Below are 19384 nucleotides of genomic sequence, written 5' to 3'. Positions count from 1 at the left end.
ACAACTTGGCCATTATAACAAAGGATTGAAATGTGGATCCAATTATTGGTGTCTCATATTTCCACCATTTGGCCTTTCCAACCATGTCCTTGATTTAGGTGCATTCAACACGTGGCCATCATAAAACTTGTAATTTTACACAATTTTTGTGGGATTAATAAATCCTAGATCCACCGCTTGGCCATTTACACTAAGAATTGAGAAGTAGGTGCATCAAAGATCCAACACTTGGCCATTATAACAAAGGCTTGAACTGTGGATCCAATTGTTGGTGTCTCCTAGCTCCACGACTTGGTCATTCTAACCATGTCTTACATTTAGGTGCATTCAACACTTAGGCATAATTACACTTGTAACTTTAAACAATGTTTGTGGGATGAGTAGATCCTAGATCAACCACTTGGACATTTAAACTAAGAGTTGGGAAGTAGGTGCATCAAAGATCCATCACTTGGCCATTACAACGAAGGCTTGAATTATGCATCCAATTCATGGTGTCTCCTAGATCCACCACTTGTCCATTCTAACCATGTCTTAAACTTAGTTGCATTCAAAACTTGGCCATCATAACACTTGTACGTTTACAAAATTCTTGTGGGATGAGTAGATTCTAGATCCACCACTTGACCGTTTAGACTAAGAATTGGTAAGTAGGTGCATTAAAGATCCACCTCTTGGCCATTATAACAAAGGCTCGAATTGTATAAACAATTGCTGGTGTCACCTAGATCCACCACTTGGCCATTCTATCCATGTCTTAAAGTTAGGTGTATTCAACACTTGGACATCATAACACTTAAAATTTTACACAATGTTTGGGGGATGAGTAGATCCTAGAACCACCACTTCACCATTTAGATTAAGGATTCAAAAGAAGTAGGTGCATCAAAGATCCACCACTTGGCCATTATAAGAAAGGCTTGAATTGTGTATCCAATTGTTGGTGTCTCTTAGATCCACCACTTGTCCATTATAACCATGTCTTAAATTTAGGTGCATTCAACACTTAGCCATCATAACATTTGTAATTTTACATAATGTTTGTGGTTGAGTAGATCCTAGATCCTCTTGTTGTCCATTTAGACTAAGAAATGAGAAGTAGGTGCATCAAAGATCTACCACTTGGCAATTATAACAAAGGCTTGAATTGTGGATATAATTGTTTGTGTCTCTTAGATCCACCACTTGGCCGTTTAAACCATGTCTTAAAGTTAGGTGCATTCAACACTTGGCCATCATAACACTTCTAATTTTACACAAAATTTGTGGGAAGAATACATCCTAGATTCACCATTTGGACATGTAGACTAAGAATTTGGAAGTAGGTGCATCAAACATCCAACTCTTGGCCATTATAAAAAGGCTTGAATTGGATATAGAATTGTTGGTACATCCTAGATTCACCACTTGGCCATTTAGACTAAGAATTAGGAAGTAGGTGCATCAAAGATGCACGACTTGGTCATTATAACAAAGGCTTGAATTGTGGGTCCAATTGTTGGTGTCTCTTAGATCCACCACTTGGACATTCTAACCATGTCTTAAAGTTAGGTGAAATCAACACTTGGCCATCATAACATTTGTAATTTTACACAATGTTTGTGGGATGAGTAGATCCTAGATCCACCATGTGAGGCCATACCCAGACTCGACCCTACTCACCTTCCTCAGTCCTCCAAACCGTTCTAGGGAATGACGTAGATCTATCTGCATGTATCCCTCACACTTGGGACCGACACTCAGATAGGACTCCGATCTATCTCAAATGCCAACCCAAGCGGGTACATCCCTTCATTCAACGATTCTATCCGCTTCTCATAATCAATCTCTCCTTGACAGCTTTCCGCACCCAAAATTGTGGTCCTTAGTCTTGATTCTCTTGACCTTTAACTTGAGGATCTGCTCTTGCGTTCTTGTTATCCCTTGGTTCATGGCAATAATCCCTTTTTCCTGACATGCAGGCATGACAGTTATCACTTTTCCCTAAGAAGAGGAATCTTGCAATCTACATGGTCTCCCTCGTCCCCAATTACCCATTTTTATCCCATGTTGTCCTAGAATTTAACATAAAAAATTTAAATCAACATTCGGCCATTTGACCCTCCGGATCCGATCACCCACCGAACCATTTCATGAAAACCGCTTTCCGAGGTTGTACTCTACTACAAAATTAGAAAGACAGTAGTCTATCAGACATCATCCGACAACAAGCAGCATCCAGGAAAATTCATCTGGTTGTTCTCACCAAATCTTTATTTAGAAACTTTTAATTCATCTCCTTTCCTTTATTTGCTATAATTAGCTTGTAACTAGTTTTCTAACTAATCATGCAACACATTTAGTTTCAACCAATTCATCTTGCCTCCCCATTCAGGACCAAGATAATCGGTTACAAGCCATCAAAATGGCAGCACCTTCACAATATTTTCCAAAATTAAGTGTTTGGGAAAGGCTCATCAAGTAATTTAATCATTCCTTCCTCAGCATTTTATTTCGAGAGGTATAGCACCATCTGGTGATAGATGCACATGATAGCCCCTATATTCCTAGCCTTTTCAGTTCCTTTTTCAGCAACCAAGTCCAACAAATTTCTTTAATTAAATTCACATCATCCTCCATGAGTATGAACTTTTCATCCAACTATTGGCATCAGGCCATACCCGGATTATGGCCGATTTCCAATAAGAAACCATGGGTACTTCACCCGGTCGGGCAAAAATAAAACAAACCCATTCATCCCTTATCCCTCGGACATGAATGACCTAGGTATAAAAACTTGCCGGTTACGCTGCCCTAGCCGAAAAGGGCCAATCTCCGTCAAGTTGCCCAAGAGAATCCTCTCAATGGGCCAGCCTTTCAATCAAATTGGCCCCAAGAAGATCCATCTTGGTTTCCAATCATTTCCAGACAATCTTCAAAACTCCTAATCAAATCTATGTTTTGGAATGGGCTATCCCTATCACCTCTCGAGATTCCTTTTTAACTCCTAGTTGGTAATTTCTAGGTTCATTCATTTATTAAACTTAATTCCTACTTTCATTAATTGCCAGCCAAGTTTATTTAGAAAAGACAAGCGAGTTTTTGCCATAGGCATTTGATGGTTAATGTCTCTTCGAAAATGCCAACTTTTTACGTTCAATCCCCGTTTTGTACGATCCCCAATCTTTTGCAATCCTTTTCCATCAATGGGGCATCTCCATGGAAGCTTGTAGAGTTTTCGATTCAAACAACATGGAGATCAATTCCGCAAAGTTAGCCCCTATCTCCCCCATCCCGTATTTGCAAACAAACTTGAAATTGACAACTTTAGAAATACTCTTCAATACCAAAAATTAAACTACTTCTATCGGGTTTAGACAACTAATCTTTTCTTATGGTACCTAGCTTTCCATTTTAGGAAGCTAGAATGTCGTCCTATAATTTATGAATCTTCGAGATTTCCATTAAAGCTCCCTTTGGGGATAAACTGGAAATCTAGAGCTTTCCATTAAAGCTTGGAAAGAGAGGATTAAAACCATACATTCTTCCTACCGTAAAGAGACATGCATATCCTAAGCTTGATAACCATAATGAGACTAAACCTTTCTCGCTTTAATGAGACAAGGTTTCCATGGAAGCTTAATCCTAATCACACAAGGTCACCATGGAATCTAAACCCTAAATTGCAAACTTGTCTTTCAAAGCTAAGTGCAAAGTTACCATTAAAACTTAGCTTAAGAGTGCAAACCTACCTTTGAAGCTTAACTTAATGATGCATAGATACTCTTAGCACTTAACCCTAATTGTGAGGTTACCATTGAAGCTGAAACCTAAAAATACAAGGTAGTCACTAAAGCTTACACCTAAGTGCAAAGTTACCATTAAAGCTTATCTTATCAGTGCAAATCTACCTTTGAAGTTTAACTTAATGACGCATAGATACTCTTAGCATTTAACCCTAATTGTGAGGTTACCATTAAAGCTTAAACCTAAAATACAAGGTAGTCACTAAAGCTTACACCTAAGTGCAAAGTTACCATTAAAGCTTAGATTATGAGGAAAAATTTACCTTTGAAGCTTAACTTTATGATGCATAGATACTCTTTCACTTAACCCTAATTGCAAGGTTTCCAATAAAGCTTAAACCTAAAATACAAGGTAGTCACTAAAGCTTACACCTAAGTGCAAAGTTACCATTAAAGCTTAGCTTATGAGTGCAAATCTACCTTTGAAGGTTAACTTTATGATGCATAGATACTCTTATCACTTAACCGTAATTGTGAGGTTTCCATTAAAGCTTAAACCTGAAAATACAAGGTAGTCACTAAAGCTTACACATAAGTGCAAAGTTACAATTAAAGCTTAACTTACTAGTGCAAATCTATCTTTGAAGCTTAACTTTATGATGAATAACTATCATTAATACTTAACCCTAATTCCAAGGTTACCATTAAAGCTTAAACCTAAAATGATACACATAAACCTTCCTAGTATTAAAACACATGGGTTAATTAATCCTACTAGAAATGAATATTACCTTCTCTAAACAAGAGGAAGTAGGGTTGAAGTCCTTCTTGAAGAGATGTGAGGCTCATGGAGAAGGGAAAGGGATTTAGGATGAAGAGGAAGGAGAAAGGAGCTTCTTCACAAAACCCTCAAGGGTTTGGCCTTCAAGAGAGGGAGAGAGCAAGAGCAAGATTTAATGGAAACCTTGATTTACTTAAGCATAATCTTGAGCATGGCAAGTATGCAAGTATCTTAGCAATATGTGTGTGTAAAATTACAAAGGAGAGGGGGTGCTTATATAGGAATGGTGGGTATTCTCTTTTCAATTCCTATTGGACCCCAGTTCTCTTCTCAATTCCTATAGGACTCCAATTCTCTTCTCAAATCCTATTGGACAACAATTCTCTTCTCAATTGCTACTGGACCCTAATTCTCTTCTCAATTGCTATTGGATCCCAATTCTCTTCTAAATTTCTATTGGAACCCAATTTTCTTCTTAATTCCTATTGGATCCCAATTTTCATCATAATTCTTATCTCTTAACTTTATCTTTCAATCAAGTTAGTCCTTTTTTCTCCCAGTTCTCGATGTAGATCAGTTTCCACGTGGATTTTGATGAAGAAGTATAAAAATAATCTTAATCTTTTTGGAAAAATATAGGGATGATGTAATTTCTTGTCCGGAATATCCTTGTCTTTTCAATCTGGAGTAAAGTCTCGTTGTCCGCATGACTTATTTGTCGGTCTTTCTTTTTCTAAATTATTTTCTAAGCTGAAAAAGTTCTAAATGGCTCTAGGGTTTAGGGAGAGACCTTACAAACTCCCCAACAAAAAGAAAGAGTTATCCTCAGCTCGGGACATGCTTTAGAGAGTAGTCAGACTCAATCTTTGGTCAACCTATGATTGAAGATGGTCAGTAACTTTAGGGTATTTAGATTAAAGGACAGGGAAGCTAGTATGGACCTTGAATAATGCACTTCTCTTCCATTTTTAGCATTGACTCAAAAGTCTTAATCATAAAGAGGTCTTAATGACTCGGGGTTACTTTAATTACTGAATGTGATCTTACTCAACTAGGTATTTTTCCTTTGGTATGACCGGATTATGTTTCTCTTGTGAGGTCCGAAGATCATTTCTTCACTTCGCTCTCAGACTTTAACTTTTTTTCATTTTGAGCATTGACTCATTCTTCTATTGATATCATCCAGCTGATACCATGTTCTTGACAGTTAAGCATTTCATACTAATCTTGCAATATCTCCTCCCATGTGTACCCAATTTATTTCCTCCATCCTTATTTCTCTTATGTTTATAGCTTATTGCCTCATCTTTCACTTGGTAATCAGATAATTTGCATATCATAACAATTAGACTTATAAAAAACCATAGACGATTTGAATCTCAAAATAATTGACTGACTAGAGAGCTTAAATTCCATTAAAAATTTACATCAAAAGTGCCATCAATATCTTGAAGAATAATTATAAGTTGTTCCGAAGAACCAACCAAAAATATGATCAAGGGTTTGGATAAAAAGGAGATATTTATTTGATTCCAAAAGGTCCACAATATCTGAATGCAAGCTTACGGAATTTCCCTAGCTTTAAGGAGTTGTGTTTGGGTTTGACTCTAAGGAAAACTTGTTCACCTTCGCTAAAGCTTCTAGCGGAGCGGTGAAGATCAACATAGCTCTTCTGCCTATCACTAGCTCTCTTTAAGTTGTCTCTAATGACTAGAAGTTCATGATCCATCTCTTCCAGGGTAGACTTAGCGACAGGAACATGAAGAGCTAGGTCGGCTAATCGAAGAGGGACTAGATATTCCTGACCATACAAGACTACTACAACACTTTGTTCCTGTTGATGGGATGCATACTAGACGTGAGGATGTATCCAATGATGACAATACTGGGGGAAAATCTTGATGGTAGTGTTGATGTCCCTTTGCTGAGGAAGAGACAATACAGTTTCATCAACAGGACTCAAAACGTGCAAGTAGAACCAACTTCTGCTTTTTATCTTTTAGTTGATTCGATTCAAAGGGTTTCATGCATTGATTGTTGTGGAAAAAATTCTATCAATTTACAGATTGTGATTTGGTGAAAAGAATATGGTAAGAATTTTGGGGAGAATCTCAAAAACCACGCACAAAATATGTATATGATGTTCTATCTATATGCTATCAGAAAGATGAAAAGATGTGATACCAATTCAAGATAAATGGCTCTATTGTTTGCTGCAGAGCATGGTATGAGCTACATGGAATACCAAAGACATCATTTTACTGCTACAAGGAAATGTTTGAAAACAGTGCGCACCAATATGTGCATGGTAACACATGTACATTGAGAAGAGGAATTCAACATACTAGTTTAGCGAGAGCACTATTAAATGAATTCGAGGATAACAACTATGAGAAGATGCCACATAGAAGTAGAACACTACTAGATGGCTCAAGAGAGACTCAATTAGTGATTCCATCAATGTACAAACAAGTTGACAGTTTAAGCAAAATCAACACAACACTGGACCAAATGGGCTATGAGAAGAAGTTATCTCAATCTTCTTTCGGTAGAATCTGAAACAAAGAGTATCCACATGTCAGTTTAACAAAAACAAGTGAGTTCTCTAAGTGCAATGTCTATAGTTCAATCAAGGCAAGGCTAGAAGCTAAACCTTCTCTTGAAGAGAGAGCTCTTCTCTTGAGAGAAAGAGAAGTTTACATGGCACAACAGAAGAGTTGTAGGCCCTTATATTATGCATGGTGCACATATTCAGAAACTCAACCACAAAAGATGTTTGTATAATCCATGATAAGATGGATCAAAAGAAGACTTCCATTCATAGATTACCCATTGTTCCTAAGGGTGTGGATTCAGGATACAATTTGCAAGTGACTTTGATAGGTATGATCACTCATGGCCATGGAGAAGGTCATTATGGTCACTTTGTCTTGAATGGTTTGTGGCCAGCTAATCCAAAGCTTACAATTGGCTCAACTGCTAATTGTTTACATAACTTAGAGAGGATAGATAAGCATCCTCTTAGTGATCTGGAAACAAATGGACTACCAAGGAGTAGTATCTCTCTACTACATTCTTTGAACTCAAGGGATGCTTTAGACCAACACAACTTGAGTGATGGAAAAGAGCCCATCGTGCAACCATCGGAAGCTACATAAGCGGAATCGAGGTCAACATTTTGCAAGTTTCCGGAGAACTTGTTACTACAATTCGATAATTGTGTAGGGGGAAAAAAAACCGATACTAATTATTTGGCTATTTGTCAATGCTTGTTGCAAGGGGTGTTTTCAAAACCATCCAGCTAGGATTTTTTATGGTTGGGCATACACATGAGGACATAGATGCCATGTTCAGTAAGTTTTCAGAAAAATTGAGAGTTACACAAACATATACTTTGCCACACTTGATGGATACATTACGAAATAGTTCATCTTCATCTCCGGTCCCATTTTTACATGAAAAGGTCCCCGATTTCAATCAATATTGTGATGATTATCTTTGTGATGGACAAGACATACTTGTTGGACATTCCAAACAACTTTAATTTAGGTTTTTTATGCAAGATGAGACACCAATGATGCAGTATAAGGCGCATGTAGGTGTATCAAGTTGGACTAGGAGCATTCACTTTTGGAAAGCAGACATAGAAGGCAATCCAATGTTGCCACATGGAGATCCACCTTTGATGCCAATGGCAGAATATGTCAAGCCTCACAAAGAAGTGATTTTAGGGTTGAAGTATTATATTAAGTTTTGGCAAAATCTACGGAATGGTTCAAATGTGCCATGGTATTATAGACCTGTGATAGATTACTGGAGTAAGGTGATTGACGAGCTTGGAAAAGCAACCATATCAGAGGGAGGCTTGTATGAAAATTTTTGGCCAACAACTCAGGACTCTTATCACCTCCAATCCACTACAATGAGCTTACAACAAGGAACAGAAAGATTATTAGGCCTTGAAGAGTTGAATGATCATTTTTGTGGTCCTTAACGAGATAGACCAATGAAAGAGTTTGACCCTATGTCTGATGTGTACCAAGGTGACTTTGTCATGCTAGCTCCAAGTGACATGGAAATCTATCCAATTTGTCTCACAATGGCTTTATCAGACATTGATAACCAGCCTACATCACCAAACTACAAAAGAAAATTGATTCAATATTGGGCACCTTGTGCAAGAAAGAGTGGGATAACGGATACTCAAGCTTACACTAATTGTTGGAAGAGTTTTTGGGCTATCAACTACAAGGAACCACAAGTGTGGGAAACGGTAGATGCAATTGTTTGTTCATGGAGACTCAACAAAGAAGGATCATTTTCTATTATTAATATTCCAAAAAGGCATGCTCTAAAAGCTAAAGCAAGTCTTGCTCATGCACATCAACCACACTTGGATCAAAATTTGGATATGGCATCAAATTTGGAGTAGATTATACAAAGATTCTATTGTGACTTTAAGAGTCAATTTTGTAAACAAGATCTCTAGCTATATCAACCTTTTTTTTAAAAAAAATTAAGAGAGTTTCTTCAAATTCATGCTTTGTTCATCCTCTTGACTATTGGTGTTTATCAACACCACAATCCAGTGAGATTTTCACTCTATCTTATCAACAAGTTTGTCTCCCTTTTCGCCACTTTAAGTTGGAAATTCTCAAATTACATGAATTTGGTCAATTTGAAGATTCCCATAATGCGGGATTTCTACCATAATACCTAATATGGTCTTTGTGTTTTCATTGTCCAATTTTGTTGTCCATTGTAAGAGGGTATTGTGGTGAGAGGTCTCCCACACCCTAAGACTGTGTGTGTGTGTGTTGGCAATGTTTAGCATTTACTAAGGCATTGAGTAGTTTTGTACAAGCTCTACGATAGCATCATAACGAATCATCTCCATTTGCAAGTCATAAACAAGGTATTACACAAGTTCCATCCCTCTCTCTCTCTCTCTTCCCTTTGCTCTGGCTCTCTCTACTCCATCTGGTGTGTGTCTTGGTGTGAGATTTCTTTTGTGTGTTTTGTGGTGCATCTTCTTGGTTGTGACAAAATCTCTCTTGCGTCTTAGTTTGCATACCATAACTAGGTGGTGCCCCTATCTTGTTTTTGTTTGGCTGTGGTTTGTTTTTCTGTTGTGCTTATGGTTGCCCCAACCCCAATTGAGCAGCACGGGAGACTTGAGGGGTGTTTAGAGGTTGCCTCTCTTGTTGCCCGCCCTTGACCACCTCAATATGAGAGAGAGAGAGAGAGAGAGAGAGAGAGAGAGAGAGAGAGAGAGCAAAGATCAAAGAAAGAATGTAAATTTTTTTCTTTTTTGGTAGGTGGAGGATTGTAAGGTGCTTTAATAACCTCAAAGTGAGATAGAGTGGTTTCAATGTAGGAGAGATAGGATAGGGGTGGGGAAAAAAACTAGCCAAGGTTTTAAAGACTTTGTACTCCATAGACAGGTTGCCTTTTCTTTCTAGGCCTCACAAGTATGGCCCACTTAATTGACAAATACTACCTCTATATAGTCACCTAATAATTTTTTTTTCTTTACATTCATGTCCTCAAATAAAAGTTTGATACTAAAATTTTTCAAGTTATTGCCCACTTTATTATACACATGTGGCTTACTTTTTAACAATTCTAAGGAGTACATCAAATTGGAGTAGACAAAAACTCTTGTGAGCTCCTTGCATCAATCATTCATGGTATGGTACAATCTTCCTTCCAATTTAGCTTCTTCTCTCTAATGGAATCTTCAATGTATGTGGTTTTCTTCTCTCTATCAAAACAATAGATCCAATGTCACCATGAAGTAGCTAGAATTTTGGGTTATAGTGCTCATGCTCTAGGTTTATTTTTGTAATGGGAGACAATTCATAAGTTGCACTTCCTTTCTGAGTATTGCGGTTAAGCCCAACTTGGTGAGTATGAGCATATATGAAAAGCCATGAGCCTACTAGGTCTGGATACATGATAAATTGGACCAATAATAAGAGGGTGCAATGGAGCTAGCCAATGAATGTAAAGCACTAAGCCTGTTTAAGAGGTGTCTCTCTAATGAATCATTTTCACATTGAGTCTACTATCATTGTGTTTGTACTCTACCTAATACGCTTGATCTAAACACTAGTATACCCCTAATTTAATTGATCTAACCCCCATTCTAACATCATGGTGAGCTTGAGGCTTCACTCTATATAGACAATAAAAGCTAACATCCTGGTGTTTAGGGTAGATCACCCTTCCTTCTAGTTGGTATCATAGCTTTAGAGGTCATTAGTATTTCCTAATCATCACCAAGATGCTCTCTATGTGTGTGTGTGTGTGTGTGTGTGTGTGTGTGTGTGTGTGTGTGTGCATGCTCTTGGAAATACCAATGAGCGACTACCCTTCTTGATTAATGTCATTGCGATTACTAATGTTCCACTATTTGGTGTGAGTCCAATTTTAACTAGGTTTTATCCTATTCTATTCAATTTGCAGCCAATTTCACTCCATGATAGTTTCATCATACCCCAATGCATTTTTCAATGTGTGTGTGTGTGTGTGTGTGTGTGTGTGTGTGTGTGTGTGTGTGAAGTCCTTCTCGAGGCCACTCCATAGAGATCTTAAGCCCTCCTACCAAGGCGCTGCCAAATATATCTTTGTTGTATGTAGCATTCATTTGATTGATCAATCAATGATTTTGTAGCAAGTCACTACTCATTTATCTATATAATCTTGGGGGGGGGGGGGGGGGGCGCGTGTGCGTGCGCCTTTTGTGGTAGGAGCCACACCATACAAAAGTCAAATGAAATAGTGATTCCTATCTTCATGTTTGTACATGGCTTTGCCATTTTTTGAGCATGTTTAGGAATCACCATTGCACATCATGTTCACATCGCCTGCAATGCCCCAACCCAATGTGGAAGTAATTACACAAAACTTGTCGATGTTACAGTGAGTCATTCATGTGGCTAAGAAAGTTTAACACAATTGTTGAATTTGGAATGAACCATTGTACATCATCTGCTTATCAAATCACAAACTGAGTAACATGCATCTTCCTAACTGCAAAAGTTGGCTAAAACCTCATGTGATACATCATTTGGGATACATTTCTACCAAAACACAATCGTCATTGATTTTCAACATCAACTATAAAATCATCAAAAACTGGACAAATGCCATCTGAAAATAGTTTTTCACAAAGTGGAATAACAACGTAGAAAACCTATGCTCCACAATCACTATCTGAAATCATAAAGTCCTTTCATCTCTCTCTTTATTTTACAAATAGGACACTTGCACATCTTTTTTAGCAAAAAAGGAGAGAGTACACTTTCATCTCTGCATCTTTTCATATCCATGCTTAACAACATAACAATGATTGTAAGGCTAGTCACTCAGATTGTAAGGTGTCGGGAATGGTTGTGTAGTGTGGCATTCCCCGAAATAACGGGCCATCACATGGAAATCATCCATGATGGGATCATGTTTTTTCTAGAATGGCTACTGCACAACCATTCCCGATTGTCAAGAGTCTAAAGGGGGAGGTGGAAAATGCTTATCAAAATTCTTGGTGGTGAGGTGGCTTCCCTTGGTTCACTAGCCAAGTTAATTTTTCTTGAGGCGAATGGTGTTGTGATCGTCGATCATTAGCATAAATATCGCTGCAAATGTGCGACTGTTGGGGTAAAGCCCCATGTGGCCGGGTAGGCCAGGTGCCCGCCCACTATACTTATTTCATTATGTACATAATAGAATAAGGGGGCTCACATGTAGAGAGTGAGTTTCAACCCCTGCAAACACAAGGTCTCCTCCTCTCCTCTCTTCTACATCATTGCACACACACTCACACATGCTCTCGCTCGCGCACTTCAACTGGTATCAGAGCTCAGGGATTGAGAGCACCATTGGAGCTCATCGGGGAAGCAGGCAGAGAAGCAGTAAAAACTGCAGCACGTTTTTGCATATCTGTTTTGGCCTACCAAAACGTTTTTATTCAAGCTAATTCTTGACCGGTTTTGCATCCTCTTCAACTTTGCAGAAGAAAGTTTTCTCAAAATCTTTACCACTTTTGAGATACGTCACTCAGACTGCCTGCACGTCTAGGGTACACAGGTACAGATTTTTGCAGATCTGTTTTGACCTGTAAAAACAGCACATTTCAGGTTCATTCCTTGACCCTGCCGTTTTCGCGTGGTCTACAACTTTGCAGAAGGAAGTTTCTGCAAATTCAGAGCGGTTTGGAAGATATGAGCTGACAGGCTGTAGGGTATTCGAAAAGCTGAAGATTATGTATGCATGTTTGGTGCTTTTCTACATTCGGAGAGCTCTGATTGAGCTTGGTCATTCTCTTGTTTTGTGCATTGATGTTTTTCTCTCAGTGAAGAGAGTGTGGGTTGATATTTTCAACACATTTATGTGCACACATTGAGAACAGTTCGTGGATGTATGCATTCTTGTGGACTCTCAGGTTCGAGAGTGGCTTCATCACAGGTTATGTGCATTGACTTATGCAATTGAGCAGATTTTGAAAATTGTGGTGCACAGATTTGCAGAGAGTTTTGCAAGAATTTATTGCATGATTGTGAGCTGAATTTTCAGCTAATTTGGATGCTCTTTGATACACATTTGGTACACGCTTGATGCTCGTTTATATTGTCATGTGGATGCACATGATGTGCGCTTTTCGGCGGATGGTATTCTTCGCCTTGCAATGGCATATGTGGGCTGATTTTCAACTATTTTGAGCATCAATTTGTGTCGTATTTTGGTTGGTTTGCATCCAAGTTTATGCTAGTATATGCTTCGCTTAAAGAGTGCGGTTGATGCACTTTGTGTTTCGGATTACAGAATTGTTTTCCAAGTTTATGGAGTTGAGACTTTGGGGCAGCTCATGTATACTTGAGTGCGGATTTTGCGCATGATTTGCTCATGGTTTTGAGCATGTTTGTGGCATGTATGGTTAGATAGCCAAATACTGTCGAAACTCTGCCGGATTTTTCTTGCGAGTTTATTTGTTTATGCGCATCGTTTGCAATCCTGTTTTGATTGCATTTGGCACTCAGTGGTTGCTTTGCCATAGTATTTTGGCATCGCATTGTGAGAGTGTTTGCTCACCAGATTATGTCATTTGACATACACGTGGTAATCTCTTCAGGAGGGAGATTGTTGATGATAGTTTCATCGATTACCACATAATGCTCTTGGATTAGAGCGGGTGTTTTGGCATCATTTGAATTTATTGCATGATTGTGAGCTGAATTTTCAGCTAATTTGGATGCTCTTTGATACAATTTGGTACATGCTTGATGCTCATTTATATTGTCATGTGGATGCACATGATGTGCGCTTTTCGGACAGATGGTATTCTTCCCCTTGAATGGCATATTGGGATGATTTTCAGCAGATTGTGCAGCTAATGCATCCACATTTGTGTCATATTTTGGTTGGTTTGCATTCCAAGGTTATGCAATTATATGCTTCGCTTTAAAGAGTGCGGTTGATGCACTTGTGTTTCGGATTACAGAATTTTTTCCAAGTTTACGGAGTTGAGACTTTGGGGCAGCTCATGTATACTTGAGTGCGATTTTGCGCTGTTTGTGGCATTGTATGGTTTATTATGGTTAAGATAGCCAAATACTGCGAAACTCTATCGGATTTTTCTTTGAGTTTATATGTTTATGCGCATGGTTTGCAATCGTGTTTTTGATTGCATTTGGCACTCAGTGGCATCGCATTGTGAGAGTGTATTGCTCACCGGATTATGTCATTTGACATACACGTGGTAATCTCTTCAGGAGGGAGATTGTTGATGATAGTTTCAATCGACTTTACCACATATTGTGCCTCTGTGGATTAGAGGGAGTGTTTTGGCATCATTTGAGCGGTTTTGCTCACTTGTTTCATTACATTGATCGCCATATTTGCTGATACTTCTCTTAGACAGCTTATTGAGCTTATGTTGTATTTTGACAGTACTTGGTGTATGAGTTAGCGAAGCTTTGGCTATTGTCAGTGATCGATTTGTGCTTGGTCTTGTCACAGGTTATCTCCATGGATTTGGCATGTACATCATTGTCAGGGTTTGTGCTTTTCATACAAAGTTTGATGGTTCAAACTTTAAACTTGGGAAAGCAGGTATGCATGATGCAATGACTCAGTTGGGCCAAGTGTTGCCACTATAGGCATGGATGCTAGGCATAGTCTATGACTGAAGATGGGTGGGAGGACTTGGATGCGCTTGCACATTCTAGGATCATGTTACACCTTGGTGAGTCTATCTATCGCATTGGGTTCGATGCATGTACAACTAGAGAGTTATGGCAAAGATTTTGTAATGCTTTTGGCAAAATGAGTCTAGAGAGATGCGTGCAGTCAAAGGACGATCTTGCAGACATAGAGATGTTGTGTGTTGGCATTGTGGTCATACAGGGCATGTACGTAGGCGTTGTTTTCGGTGGATGAGGTAGCGTAGGAGACATCACTGGAGAGATGCTATCACTTTGGATGATGTGGGAGAAGATGTAGCGTATGTGGCTACGCATGTTGTCGACGTTGCTTCCATGTTTACTCTTGACTTTCTTATGTCGGTTTTTGACGACACATTACCTTCGCATTGGATACTAGATGTGAGTGCTAGGTTTCACGTCATGCCGAGTCCTGAGTGGTTTAGCACATATGCTAGTGGTATGCTTGGACGTGTGTGTCTAGCTGATGGTTCAATGCATGACATAGTTGGTGCAGGAGATGTCAGACTATCATTTCCGAGTGGTGCATCATTTGTGTTGCGAGATGTACGCCATGTGCCAGGTTTGACACAGAGCTTCATCTCTGTGAGTCACTTACGAGACAGTGGATGCCAGGTAGTGCTGGATGAGCACAGTTTCAGATTGCATCGTGGATAGGTAGTCATAGCTAGAGGTGCTAGTGTTGGCACGATTCATGCGATGCGAGTACGTCATGTGCGAGACGGCACAGTTTTTGTGAGTACGCAGCCATGCAGAGAGACGAGGCATGTCTCCTTTGCGGATAGGTTGCATGATGCTCCAATTTATGAGCATGTTGAGCTAGTTGTGCAGATAGTTGTGCAACAGGGCATGTCATTCGTGGATACGATGACGGATATGGATGGCTTGAGTGCTGAGGATTCAGCCGTGATTCAGTCATTCATGGATATGCTTAGGCCAGAGGCTAATGTATGTGAGTTAGCGCTAGACATTGCTCTTACCAGAGAGGGTTCAGGACAGACAGTTGCTCTTGGTGCGCATGTGACATGCGATGGACACGAGGATGGATTCCAGGGATCGAAGTTCGGGTGTCAGGGTGATTTCCATGAGTGGAGTTCTGAGCCAGATTTGACTGAGATGGTCAGATTGGCAGATATTGCTAGGATTGCATCAGCATTCGGGAGTCTCATGTACGAGATACTCATCTCGAGACCCGAGATTGCATTTGCAGTAGGTGCATTTGCAATGGGAGCAGTTAGTCGTGCAGCGACTGACGTTGGCCTTGAGCATAGGGGTACTTTGCAGCGTATGGTGAGATACCTGAAGGATGTGTGCGGCTTTGGTGAGGAGAATGGTGTCGATCTCTCTATACTTCCTCTACAATTAGAGCTGGATGCACACAGATTCAGTGAGCCAGTGGGCATTGGCTAAGGTCATACTTGTGATGGCCTTGTACATGTTTTGTACGGTTTTCTTTTCTCTCTCACTGCCACATTGGCCTTTACGTGGGAGGTTGTTGGGGTAAAGCCCCATGTGGCTGGTTAGGCCAGGTGCCCGCTCACTATACTTATTCATTATGTACATAATAGAATAAGGGGGCTCAAATGTAGCGAGTGAGTTTCAGCCCTTGCAAACACAAGGTCTCCTCCTCTCCTCTCTTCTACATCGATGCACACACACTCACACACGCTCTCGCTCGCGCACTTCAGCGACCAAATGGATGGCTCAAAGAGTTCCCCCCCGCCCCCCCACCCCACCCTCAGGACTAAGTGGCACGGGCATGGGAGGGTGGGATCTACGGCGGGGGCATTGTGGGCCGTAGATCTCAGTGGCGGCGTCGAAAGTAAATTAGGATACCCTAGATTACTTTTTATTGTAAAAAGTAATCTACGGTACCCTAATTTACTTTCGACGCCCGCCCCTAATTTACATGTTTTAAGTAAATTAGGGCCCCCACGTTTCACAATGCACGCATGGCGTAGTGGTTAGGGTAGGCGCCTCCCGTGCGTGAGGTCACGGGTTCAAACCCGACACCGCAAAATGGGGGTACCCTAGATTACTTCCAAAATGTGGGTACCTTACATTACTTTTTACCCTCAAAAGTAATCTAGGGTACCCGCATTTGGGATCTACGGCCTACAATGCCCCTGCCATGTCCGTGCCACTTAGTCCTGAGGCCCCCCACCCCCCCCCCCCCCCGCCACCGCCAAACTTCTGACCGTGACGAATTTAGAACCACCAATCAATGGGTGTTTGTCTTCCATCTAGTCACATGTTTGCTAGTGCATACCAAAAAACCGAAAAGATGTGAAATGTATGCTGAAAGCACTTCATAGGGAGCCAAAACTTGTGAATTTTGACTTTGGTTTGGTGGGTGTGATGACGAGATTTCTGGAGTCAACGCTGTCCATGGGAAAGGCTTTTTAATAGAGGAGACGAGAGGGAGTGTGCACGTTGCGACTTCCTCCTCACCACTTTATTAACAATGGCAAGAAAAGTAAGCGGAGAAAAAAATAAACGCTCAAAAAGTTTGTAGTTATGGACGAGTCTGGCCTCTCTGGACTCTCGAGTCTCGGCTTTTGCACAAAACTTGCGGAAGCTGCAACTTTACCACAATTGTCGGTGATTCGTGAATGGCGCCGCTGTACATCATGTGCGTATCAATCATATATAGATACGATACATAAAAATGTCAAGTTGCTGATCCGAGTAGGCAGCACGGCCATGAACCGCGCTCGCCAACTTTCATGATAAGACAAAGTCAACCCGCAAGCACAGGCACTTCCCACAAAAATATATATAACGGGATGCTTATCGCAGATCTGATCACCACCCTCACACATCCCAATCGTCCATTCTACAACACCCCGTTTGTTCCTTCTCTGCTCCCAATCTCTCCAATACAGCTATGGCCTCTCGGATTGCGGCCTCCGCGCTGCTTCTAGCTCTTGCTTGCATTCATTACTCAGCGTTCGCTTCTATCGACGATGACCTCGCTGCTAGCGCCAAGAAATACAAATCCTGCAGGAAGAAGGCTGCCACTCTCTGCGGGCCAAGCTCCTTCACCTTCTACCTGCACAACACCGTCTACAACCCCGCCGTCAACAACACCAACAACTTTACCTCTGTCTATGGCGTGCAACCCAATGTGACGTGGACCAATACTTACGCCTTCGGCACCACCTCCACATTCGAGGACCCGCTCACAATCGGGCCTGCCACCGATTCCCAGAAGATAGGCGTGGCTCACGGCTTCTGGCAGCTGAACAGCAAGGTAGGCTACACTCTCTTCCACATCTTCACCGCCAACATTACCGAGGGTGACCACAAGGGCACCATCGACATCTTTGGCCAGGTTCGCGAGATCGACCCCGTCCGCTACCTAACCGTCATCGGCGGCACCGGCGATTTCCTGGGCGCCCGTGGCTTGGCGGCCTGCCGCCTTGTCGGCATCAACCGCATCCCCCCTGCTAATTGGACCCTCTCCTTCGACCTCGACCTCTATTACTGATCGTCACTCCCTCTTCAATTCGCTGCTTCCCATGTGATCACCTTTGCTGCCAATAACTTTTCGCATTCAGTTCATCGTGATTCTTTTTTTAACCTTCCGGTTGTCAACAGAGGGTGATTCAAATAGAAACTTCTCTGCGACGTATCGAGAGAATTTCAGAAACATAAAGAGAATATCTGCAGATTCTTACGACTGGGGGACATACCCACTAAAGTCCTTGCAATGCACCTGGCGGTTGTTGGATTTTTTGTCTCTTAATTTACATTTTTCCCATGATATAGAAATCTGTTGACCTGCTTATCTTGCTGTCGTGAGTACTTTCTAAGAGCCAAGTCCCACACTATATTGGTGAAATTAGCAACATTAAGTTGAATTTACTATCACAAGAGATTTAGAAATTTTCTCATGTAGGAAAATGGAGTCTTTTCGAGTGTTTTTCATACAATGAATAACATAATGAGCTTCTGCTCGAGAGGCACAACATACCTAACTAGGCACGATTGGGGGCAAGGGACCCCTGGCCCCCCCACCGGGCCGGCGGTCCCCTGCCCCCAATCGTACCTAGCTAGGTATGCAGAGCCTCCCTCACATAAGCTCATGATGTTGAGGTAAGTCACAATGTGGGAATTATTGTGAGAATTTGTCCAAAACTTCTTGTGTATGCAATGGTCAAACTCCACGCATTTTATTTTAGCAAATTGAAGGAAACACGATCCTAGATTTTACAAATGCCCTTATTAATACACCCTTTTTTTTTTGGTGAGTATTAACATTGCTCTTGGAAGGTTAACCAATGAGAAATCTGTACGCTTTTGGTGCTCCTCAAATGAACAAGGGAAAGTAAAGTAAAGCACCTTAAATTTGGGAAGACTAAACGTGCCATAGTGGAACTTTTTTCAAACTTTCAAACTACTAATTTTACAAATTCATCGTGAGACCCAGCTCTCGTATGTGCCTCTGATTTTGCGAAGCAGGTGAATTAAGGGGGATCTTGAAAGATCCCCTTTTGTCTTCAAGAAGAAATGGGCATGCGAAAAGGGGGAAGCCGTGGCACGTGGAGGGAGAAGAGAGAGAAATGAAGAAGAAGAGAATTTTAAGCGTGATAGGAAACTATCCCAAGAGACCTTAAAGATCTTTTCGAAGCCAGAGAGAGAGAGAGAGAGAGAGA

The 19384-nt window shown here is 40.8% G+C and overlaps 1 protein-coding gene across 1 annotated transcript; it reads left to right on the top strand.

The window, feature by feature from the left end:
* The first annotated feature begins 17511 nt into the window (after window positions 1-17511).
* Window positions 17512-18514, top strand: LOC147448796 (pterocarpan synthase 1-like). The gene has a single exon (XM_086522456.1). It carries the CDS (start codon window positions 17614-17616, stop codon window positions 18214-18216), a length of 603 nt encoding a protein of 200 aa, XP_086378582.1. The 5' UTR covers window positions 17512-17613; the 3' UTR covers window positions 18217-18514.
* The last annotated feature ends 870 nt before the right edge of the window (window positions 18515-19384 follow it).

Source organism: Adiantum capillus-veneris, chromosome 10 (genome assembly GCF_014529385.1).
Source record: "Adiantum capillus-veneris isolate H3 chromosome 10, ASM1452938v2, whole genome shotgun sequence".
Classification (NCBI taxonomy): domain Eukaryota; kingdom Viridiplantae; phylum Streptophyta; class Polypodiopsida; order Polypodiales; family Pteridaceae; genus Adiantum; species Adiantum capillus-veneris.
Note: the sequence above shows the minus strand (reverse complement) of the source record. Positions and strands in the feature narration are given on the sequence as shown.